The sequence below is a fragment of the Pongo pygmaeus genome, chromosome 23 (assembly GCF_028885625.2).
Source record: "Pongo pygmaeus isolate AG05252 chromosome 23, NHGRI_mPonPyg2-v2.0_pri, whole genome shotgun sequence".
NCBI lineage: Eukaryota > Metazoa > Chordata > Mammalia > Primates > Hominidae > Pongo > Pongo pygmaeus.
The window spans coordinates 55,473,774-55,484,394 of record NC_085931.1 but is presented as its reverse complement, the minus strand read 5'-3'; the positions used below and the strand labels follow the sequence as shown (position 1 = coordinate 55,484,394).

The 10,621-nt window shown below is 51.0% G+C and overlaps 1 protein-coding gene across 1 annotated transcript; it reads left to right on the top strand.

Annotated features, from left to right (window-relative positions):
- The first annotated feature begins 3,729 nt into the window (after positions 1–3,729).
- On the top strand, positions 3,730–9,500 carry RTL6 (retrotransposon Gag like 6). Its single transcript, XM_054469855.2, has 2 exons — positions 3,730–4,079; positions 4,312–9,500. The coding sequence occupies exon 2, from the start codon at positions 4,567–4,569 to the stop codon at positions 5,284–5,286; it is 720 nt and encodes a 239-aa protein (XP_054325830.1). The 5' UTR covers positions 3,730–4,079; positions 4,312–4,566; the 3' UTR covers positions 5,287–9,500.
- Positions 9,501–10,621: the final 1,121 nt, after the last annotated feature.

Here is a 10,621-nt window from a genome sequence, read left to right as displayed (position 1 = left end):
TCTCCTGTTTTTATTTTTGAAAGTCCATTAATTTTTATTTTGCTCTATTTTATGAGCTGCCATCTAATTTCCCCTTGGAAGTAAAGTGAAATATAGATAAATTATTTATTTCTTTAAATGCCTTATCATTTCTGAAATTGGGGTGCACCTTATATTCAATGCACCTGGGAATTTAAGATTTATGGTGTCAGCCACACTTGGAATTGCAGCAGACACTTCACTAATGTGCACAGTATCCAGGGGCCTAGAGAGACAGAGAGACAGATGGAGCGACTCCCAGGAGTGGATGGGATTCCTCTGTGTGTTTAGAAGAACTTAGAGGGGTAGAAGGCTGCAGGCTCATTTCAGCTTTTGAAGTCACTGACCTCAGTCAAGGTTAACACAGCTCCTGCCCCCATCTGATTTAGAAGGTCTCATGGAAGAAGTTTAAGGACACATAGTCTTCCTTATTTCCCTCTTGCTTCATGCTCTAGAAGTTTTCACCTGATCACAAAGGGTGCACACTTTGGCACACTGAGGTACAAGTATCCTTTCCAAGTTCTGACACTGTAGTTGTGGGACCAGCCCAAACTGGGCCTAACCTGTTGATAACAAAATGTCAAGCTGCCTTTTAGGTAGAACAGAGCCCAAAACTGCAAGTCATGTAGCCTGGGCATGTGCCATAGAAAAAGCTTTGACTTCCAACAACACCCAGAACCAATGATTCCTCCTCTTAGAACCAAGAAGACTGGGAAATGACCAGAAGTTGAAAACCAGAACTCATTCACAAGCAAGGGGGTCCATCAGCCTGGAATGTCTGGGGCTAAAATCTACTTTAATATACATTAACACATATGGTCAAATTTGAAGCCCTCCAATCAGACCCTGGCAAGCCAGCATTCCTAAATACTTTCTCTTGCTACCTGATTCCTTAAAACTTGCCCCATGCCTCAAATCAGGGAGACAGATTTGAGCCCACCTCCTCTCTCCTTGCTGGTCAGTTTTGCAATAAAGCTTTTCTTTTCTCAAAAGCTGGTGCCATATGTATCAGCTTCTGTGTGCATCAGGCAGCAAGACCACTTGCTCAGTAACAACATCCTTATGCCCTAAATCCCTTGAGTGAAAACTGTAGGTCTGAGTGAATCCAGCTCTGTCCCAGGCCTGCCTAAGGAGTGCAGGTGGTTCCCAGCTTCAGCCTCCTTGAAGACTGTGTCCTCAAAAGATTGGCATGCTGGGTATTGTTAACTGAAGAATGATGAGGTTCATAAACCTGGAAAGGAGAGTTTTATTTATCATAAAAGGTTGCAGCCTGCAGCGTGGCCATTTGAATAGGCTGGGAAGTGTAGCCTCTGGCCAGAAGCCATAAACAGGCACTTCAAGGGCTGGAAGAGTAAGACAGGAATTTATGTTGAACAGGGTGGCCAAATATACATATTCAATAAGCTACAGGAGGAGTCATAAATATTTATGAGAAGAGAAATATGCACATGTGCAACTGAGCTTCGTGCCCCTTCATGGGTAGCAGCTACAAAAAATGGCAGTGTTAGTATGATCTGAAGGTGGAGTTTTCAGCCCTCTAACGTCAAAAGGTGAATCAGAGGACACAAAAGCTTTCACTGCACATCCTCCACAGGCTGGCCAGAACCACTCCAAGGTTGGTGGTCTCTTACTAGGAAAGAATGCTGGTCAGTTGTTGTGTGCCACAAAAACGGAGGGGCAGTGTCAGGTGGTTGGTTGGTACCAATGTTGAAATCTTTCATAGGGGCTTGTTTCTGTTTAACTCTTAGGGGAAAAAGCCTAATGGTGGTTATCAGTTATGGAGCAGGGGCAGATAATGAGGTGTGTCCAACCTCCCATCCCATCATGGCCAGGAACTCGGCTTCCCAGGTTTCTCTGGGGTCCCCTGGCCAAGAGGGGGTCTGTTCAGTTGGTTGGGAGGGGGCTTAAATTTTTATTTTTATTTCTCAGTATCTTTTCTCTCCAGCCATGCCAGCTTGAAACTGACTGTGCAGAAGGATCACCTAGGTCAAGCTGGGAATCCAGACCCAGAATCAAACAGTTCTTACCCTTTGGCCAGTGTATTAGTCTGTTTTCATGCTGCTGATAAAGACATACCTGAGACTGGGCAATTTACAAAAGAAAGAGGTTTATTGGACTTACAGTTCTGCGTGGCTTGGGAGGCTCACAATGATGGCAGAAGGTGAAAGGCACAGGGGAGCAAGTCAGGTCTTACACGGATGGCGGCAGGCAAAGACAGAACTTGTGCAGGGAGACTTCCCTTTTTTTTTTTTTAAATTTTTTTTTTTGAGATGGAGTCTCGCTCTGTTGCCCAGGCTGGAGTGCAGTGGTGCAATGTCTGCTCACTGCAAGCTCCGCCTCCCGGGTTCACACCATTCTCCTGGCTCAAACTCCCAAGCAGCTGGGACTACAGGCGCCCACCACCACGCCTGGCTAATTTTTTGTATTTTTAGTAAAGATGGGGTTTCACCATGTTAGCCAGGATGGTCTCGATCTCCTGACCTTGTGATCTGCCCGCCTTGGCCTCCCAAAGTGTTGGGATTACAGACGTGAGCCATGGTGCCCGGCTGGAACCTTCCTTTTTTAAAACCATCAGATCTCTTGAGACTCACTCACTATCACAAGAAGAATGCAGGGAAGACCTGCCCACATAATTCGATCATCTCCCACCAGGTTCCTCCCACGATGTGGGAACTGTGGGAGTTAACACTCAAGATGAGATTTGGGTGGAGACACAGCCAAACTGTATCAGCCAGGTATATTCACTCCTTGGTATTCACCCTGGGGAACCCAGCAGAGAAAAGGGTGGGGATTTATATACAAGTGTAGTTTATAAAACTTTAGCATAGTAAACAAGATAAGGATCTATCAAAAAGGGTATGGCTAAATACTCTGTGGTACAGGATGTCCATGGACCACAGGCAATAACTGAAAATCATGCTTCTGAACTATCTTTAATAGGAAAATGCTCAAAATTCAATGTGCTATTATGGTTACAAAATATTCATAAGGTAAAAAATTAATATTTTGTAGAACATATCATAGAAAAATGACTGGATGGAACTACAGAAATATTACTATCTGTACATTATATATATATGTATTACTATTTGCTATCTTTAGGTGGAGGGAGTCTGAGTAGTATAAAGTTTTTTTTACTTCTCTGACATCAAGATTTGTTATATTAAATTTATATTCAAATCACAATAAGGCCCTGACGCGGTGGCTCATGCCTGTAATCCCAGAACTTTGGGAGGCCAAGGCAGGCGGATGCCCTGAGGTCAGGAGTTCGAGACTGGCCAGGCCAACATGGTGAAACCCCGTCTCTACTAAAAATACAAAAATTAGCCGGGCATGGTAGCACGCGCCTGTAATCCCAGTTACTTGGGGGGCTGAGGCAGAAGAATCGCTTGAGCCCGGGAGGCGGAGGTTGCAGTGACCCGGGATCGCGCCACTGCACTCCAGCCTAGGCGACAGAGCAAGACTCCGTCTCAAAAAAAAAAAAAAAAAAAAAATCACAAGAAGAAGAACAGTAAATCATCAAAAAAAAAAAAAAAACCCAATGACAACCACAGAAAGAGCCTTGCAAGCCCTCTTGGGAGGAATGGCTGGGAGAACACCAGGAACCCGCCCTCATGAAGACGCCGCAGCAACTACAGTCTTCCCTGATTGGCAGAAGCCCGAGTTGGGGGGCGGGGACTTTGTGCGTCACTTCCGGGGCGGGGCAGCGGTCGGCTCTGCACGCGCGGGAGCGGGCGGTCTCCATGGCAACCAGCGGGGCCAGCCTAAGGCCCGCCCGCCACCGCCACCACGCCGGCCCCGCCCGCACAAAGCCCGCGCGGTGACCCGCCCTCTGCCGCGACCCCGGCCCCGCCCCTGCCCCGGCCCCGGCCTGGCCCGGCCCCTGCACCTGCCGGAGGCCGCCCGCCGCCATCGCCAGCGCCGTCGCTCGGCTGCGCTGACCGGGAAGCAGTTCTCGGCGGTCCGCGCGGTGACTCATCGGCCTGGCCGCGTCCCCCGCGCGGGCCATCTTGGTCACGGCCGGCGGCGGACGGAGCCGCGGAGGAACCGCGAGACCCCAGGTACGCGCGCCCCCGGCCCCCTGCCCGGCCGGGCCCCGCCACTGTGGTGGCCCCCAGGCCCGCGGCCGCCAAGGAGCAGCCCCCTTTGTTCTCCCCCGGGCGGGCGCGGGGCGGGCGCCGCGGGGCTTTGTGCAGCCTCGCCACCCACGCGCGGGCCCTCCACGCCGCCCCTCACCCTCCTGCCCGCTAGTCGCAACTGAAACCTTAAAATCATCTTTTCTTAATCCTCCAGGGCCCAGAGCAGGTCCAGCCACCCGTCCGGCTCCGTAGTCCGCGAAGTCTGCAGTAAAGGAGCCGCGTGGGACCTGGGCCGAAGTCCCCAGGGCCTGGCACCGCGTGCACCTCTCTCGGGCCCTCGGCTTGGGGGTCTCGCAGCGCCCTCCCGTCGTGCACCCCACGCTGCCCCCATTTCTACAGGGGCCCACCTGGTCACCACACCCCCTTGGCCCACCCGCGGATCTCAGCCCGTGGCTGACCTCTGGCCAGCATGGTGCAGCCGCAGACGTCCAAAGCTGAAAGCCCAGCCTTGGCAGCGTCTCCGAATGCCCAGATGGATGACGTTATTGACACCCTGACCTCCCTGCGCCTCACCAACTCGGCGCTGAGGCGGGAGGCTTCCACCCTGCGGGCAGAGAAGGCCAATCTCACCAACATGCTGGAGAGCGTGATGGCAGAGCTGACCTTGCTACGCACCAGGGCGCGGATCCCGGGGGCTCTGCAGATCACCCCGCCCATCTCTGCAATTACTTCAAACGGGACTCGACCCATGACCACACCTCCAACCTCTCTGCCCGAGCCCTTTTCCGGGGACCCAGGCCAGTTGGCGGGGTTCCTGATGCAGATGGACAGATTCATGATCTTCCAGGCCTCCCGCTTCCCGGGTGAGGCCGAGCGTGTGGCCTTCCTTGTGTCTCGACTGACTGGGGAGGCAGAGAAGTGGGCTATCCCCCACATGCAACCTGACAGCCCCTTGCGCAACAACTATCAGGGGTTCCTGGCAGAGTTGCGGAGAACCTACAAGTCTCCGCTCCGGCATGCGCGGCGCGCCCAAATCAGGAAGACTTCTGCCTCTAATAGGGCTGTGCGAGAGAGGCAGATGCTCTGCCGCCAGCTGGCCGCTGCGGGCACGGGGCCTTGCCCAGTGCATCCAGCTTCCAACGGGACTAGTCCAGCGCCAGCCCTGCCTGCCCGAGCACGGAATCTTTAAGAATCCGCCACCACTTGGTAGCGTCTGCAGCCACCCAGGTAGCATACGCTCTTTGCTGTGTAGAAGAAATGCCCATACGACAGCTTTGCCCCTATTTGAAGACCTCCCTTCTTGCCTCTCCAGACGTGTTCCCCAAGGAGATCTTCCTTTCATCCTTCCTGGCGCCCTGATTGCCCACCTTGCCGTGCTTCCTCTTACGTGCTAGCTTTGCACCTATCGCTCACTGCATGCTCGCCTCCTTCTTGCTGGCATCCCGGCCTGTTTCAATGACTACCGCTCTGCTACTTAGGCACAGGGACTCTGCCACACGCTGACAGACCACGAGGGCTGACCCCTCCTAGCCTGACTTGGTTCATGGAGGCTCCTACTCTGCCCTCTGCAAGCTCCCCTGGCGGCTCCCCACCTGGTTGCCCAGTTCCTATTGATGAGCTCTGGACAGAAAGATGCCAGTTTGGCCAGGCTTGTGGCTTGATGGGTGTACCTGGAGAGGGGGTCTGGCCTCCTGCCCAAGATGCCTCCCAGCCCTGCCGGGGCCCAGTGCAGCAGGCAGGGCCTCATCCGTGCTGTAGTGGTCAAGTGGTCACTGCAAGGAGTGTAGTTCTGCCATTTCTGGGGGCCAGGTTCCACTCTGCACATGAATATGCAGTCTGGAAGGCCCCACTGCTCTCACTGGGAAGGACCAATGTTGCACCTCTGTTAATGCCTGGCTTCAGCTGCTGGTGTTCTGATGGAGCCAGAGGTTTGGGGAATCTGGAACTTGCCTGCTAAATAAGGTCATGGTGGACTCTCAGCCATTGGGCAAGTCTGTCAGGCTGCAGGTTCCTACACACCCACGCGTGAGGGCCATAGCAGGCTGAGGGTGGATACCAGCGACTCCCTTTGCTGCCCAGGATCTCCATGGGCAGTGCCACAGCGGCTGATGCTCAGTCACTCCTGCTGCTACCCCCTGTCACTGATGGCGAGCCTTGCCCAGCTTGAAACCTGTTCCCATCTCCATTCAGGTGCCATGTGGCCTTCACTGCGGCCCTGCAGCCACTCACACACCATCTGTGGGTCTCCAAAGGCACCTTGTAGCATGTACTCCCCGTGCCTGGGCAATCAGATGGGCTGCCTTTGTCCAAGGGAAAACAGACTCCCTTCGGGAAACATCCTTAAGCACTTAAGGCCGGGGAGTTGTCTGCCTCTGGCAACCCAGCCAGGGTCTTGGTGGCATTTGTAAAAGCAAAGAGCTATGGACTGCCGTGGTCCTAGTGTGGTGACAATGCAGCACTGGCATGCATGTCCTCCTTCTGAAGGACCTCGTCCTTCCCCACAGGGGGATGACCAAGAAATCATTTTGTGGCTGAGTTTGGCCACACCCTTTGGACTGTGCTGTTCCGCCATATTTCAATGCCAAATGAACCACATTGACATGACCTGGACCATAGGGCTTCCTATCCTGGGCTCAGCTGCCCCTGTCTGAAGGGTCCTGGCTTGATTGCAGAAGGACAACCTCCGCACCCACCTAAAGACATGTATATGTCTTGGGATCCCAGAGATTGGGTCCTTGGGCCTGGCTTCTTAAGAGTTTTGATGATGCTGGGAAAAGTGACTGCGATTCTGAGGAACCGCTGCCTTGCAAGGTCAAGGACATTCAGTGGTTGCTGGGGTCCACAGACTACTGCCACCCACTCACCATCAACTCTGTTAGCCCAGTTGCCCTGCTGAACAACTGCCTGAATACAGGCTTTAGGTTCCCCTGGACTCCAGCCAAGGCTGTTCAGGTGGGACCATGGTGCTCTTTAAGTGTGATCGGAGGGAAGACACACAGCAGGGCCATCATTCCATGAATGGGAGGTGTACAGATCACTTTCTCTTTGTGCTCAGTTCTGTTCTGTCTCCAGTGGCTGTATTGGTAAGACTAGTACCTGCCAGGGAGAGGTGCCCCCAAGTGAAGGGGTACAGTGGCACCTGGGAAAAGACACCTGGAAGGTTTCCATGTGGCCCAGCCCAGCATGGAAGCAGGGTGGGAACTCTGCTGTGTCGCCAGCCCTCACTCTACCTGAGTGGCTTGTTGAAAGCCCTACCATGTCTGTGTCAGGCTTGTGCTGCTGCACACCCCAGAGCTGCCTAGGAAAGGCCAGCCACACTCCCTGTCCACACCTGCAGCCGGGTCCTCTGCCTATGGGCACCCCATCCAAGCAGCTGCTCCACCTTTGTTTGGCATGGTGATTTGTGTTTTTTCTCTTGGTGCTTATGTGTGTGGGCTTGGGATGAGTGCTGGTATGCACTTAGGACCTTCTTGATAGCTCTCTGCACTTTGGAACATAGAGCAGATGAGAGAGGGTCAGGGGCTTGCCCTCCACCTTGGACTTGGAAGAAGCCCACATTGGAGAGGTGAGGACCCCGTGGTGGCTCTAGTGGAAGATACTTTAGTCTCCAGCTAAGGAGGATGAGGCACAGCCCCAGAGGGAGACCTCAGTGACAGGGGATCAGGCTGAAGAAGAAAGTGGGGGAAGGGAGATGCTTTGTACATATTTTGGGGTTGTAATTTCTCTAAATTTTAGGAGAACAGGTATTGATTGATAAAAGGGACAGGCAGTAGTGTTCAACAGTGCATGTGAAGGAAAGTTCTGTTTTCCATGGTTTTGACATTCTTTGGACCGTATTGTGACTGCTCTCCAGTCCACATGGTACCCCTTTGGTAAGTAGGCTTCAGTGCATACCAGGGCATCACTGGAGATGGGAGTTAGTGAAGGGGTGACTCCCTGGCCTAGTATAGTGTGACTCTGGGACTAACTTAATGTCCTAAAGCATTTTGGTGACTTCTAGGAAACAGCAAAGACCTATTTCATTGTCCCCAGGTAAGTATGTGATGAGCAATGAGGAGGAGTGGAAAACAAAACCCAGAAAGTGTGGCAGGACCAGCCTGACGCACACGCTCCTGTTGTCATGGCAGACAGCCACCTTGGATGGGCACCACCCTGGCAGTTCCAGCCTGTAGGGGAATGAAGGGACATGGGTTGAGCTGGGCATGTGCTGAGGTTAACTTAGGGAACAAGCCCTGGGATTGGACAAAAGGGCCCATGCTGCAGCCACTGACTGGGGGCAGAGCTCTGGGTGGAAGAGGGAAGAGATCCTAACCGAGGCGCCTCCATCTGCAACCACAGCCGTAAGGCTCATGGCATCTCTGCTTGGAGAGCACTGGTTTAGGGATTTAGAGAGGTAGGCACAAGGTGGGTCTCCTGGGGAAGGGAAGCACGAGCAGACTGTTGGGCCAACAGGAGAAGCTCCCCAGAGTAGGGGAGAAGATTGGGGTGTAGGGCCTTCCATGTGGAACAGACAACCCCCATGTCGCTGTCTCTTGGGGTCCTGAGGTTGGGTGGGGTGGCAGTTGGCACAGCGCAGATGCGGTAGAGATGGGAGGAAACCCAGCTCCTCACTTCCGTGTGCCTCATGCCTTTGCATACACAAGCACCAAACCTACTAGGTCTTCTCATCATCCATGTAAACCACATGTTAGATAAATTTTTGCAAGTAGAGGAAAGAAAGAAATAAAACATCACATTTTGGTGTCTCTCAGGCTTTTCCCCCCAACTATAGTTTCTTTGCATTTTGTTTTAACATAGTTTTGCTGCTGTCTTCTGTAATGATACAGTTTTGTGCAGCTGTTTTCACTTAGCATATCGTGGGCATCTCCCCTTATGATTACTAAATATTTTATTTTGGAGTGGCTGTGTACTCTCCCATCGACTAGATGGACCATTGTGCCAGTTGCCAATCACTAATGCTGTTACTAATTTTTCATTTATAAATTGATGAATATCTTTGTGCACAGGCTGTTTCCCAATGTCAAGTTATTAGGGTAGACTCCAGGAGGTGGGATTCTTGAACTAAAGAATATGAAAACCTTTGAGGCTTTTACTACATATTGACAAAATGGTTTCCAGAAACATTTGTATCCCCTTACACTGCCACCAGCAAGGATAAACATGTCCATCTTGCCCGTATTGGGAATTATCATCTGGCTAAATATTTGCTAATTTGATAATGAAAAAATGGCATCGTGTTTCAGTTGGCATTTCACTGACTTCTAGCACGGTTGAGCATCTTTCATGTGGAGCGATTGTATTTCCTCCTTTGTGGATTGTCAATGTCCTTTGCTCTATCTTCTGGGGTCTGATAAATTTGTATGAGCTTGGTATATATTAAAGATATTAACCTGGTGTGTGTCATATTTGCTACAGCTATTTCTGGGTTTTTACTTTGTGTGTCTTATCTTATTGAAATTTTGACATACATAGTCGATCTGTCTCCACAGCACTGTGTCTGCTAGACAAGAACACAAGGCAGGCAGGTAGATTTTGTCTGTTTTGTTCATGGCCGTAGTACTAGCACCTATGACAATGCCTGGCACGTGGTAGGTACTCAGTACACTTTTGTTGAATTAGTTACTCCAGTGGATCTGCAACGCCTTGGGATCCACAGCACGTGATAGGTACTCAGTACCCGTTTGTAGAGTTAGTTACTCCGATGGATCTGCAACGCGTTGGGATCCACACATGGATCCAGCAGTCCACGCTCCAGAGCTCACAGGCCGAGGCGCTCACACATTTTGTCTCAGGGTCCCCTTGCACTATAAGAACTCATTGAGGGCCTCAAAGAGCTTTTGCTTATATAGGTTTTATCTATCAATATTTACCATATTATAAATTTAAACAAAGTTTTAAAATAATTATTTGGAAAATAAAAACACTGTTAAAAACATTTTAAATTAAAAAACTATATTTTCCAAAACAAAACATTCATGAGGAGAGGCATTGAAGAAGACATTTTTGCAAATGCCTGTAATGTCTGGCTGAGTAGAAGACAGTGGGAGCCTCCTACCTGCTGTGCTTAACCTGCAAGAGCACATGCCATGGTGCCTCTGAAAGCCCCACTGCGCCCATGAGATGACGCGGAAAAGGCACATGATATTTTGGGATTATCATGAAAACAATTTTACCTTGTGGACCCCCAAAAGGGTCTTGCCCCACTTTGAGAACTGCTGGTCTAAAGACAGACAAGGATCGGCAGTTCAGCGAACATCACCAACTGTTCCTTCCGTCGCTTTAAACTTCAGGTCTTTCTTCCCCCTCTAGATTAATACACAGTTATTTCTGGGATTAATTTGGCATGTAATGTGAGAGGAGGCTCTAAATAGACTGTCTTTCAAAGATTTAAATACCCTGAATCCACTCATTAGTAAGTATTTCTCTCCTTTGGTCACGTGTGTTCTTTCCTTCACACACGGGGAAATCTTATCTACCGTAGGACCAACTTTCTCACTGTTTATTCAGTTGATCCATTTGTCTTG

What these genes read in the sequence shown, in the direction of transcription:
- RTL6 (XM_054469855.2), top strand. Translation starts at nt 4,567, where the DNA reads ATGGTGCAGCCGCAGACGTCCAAAGCTGAAAGCCCAGCCTTGGCAGCG.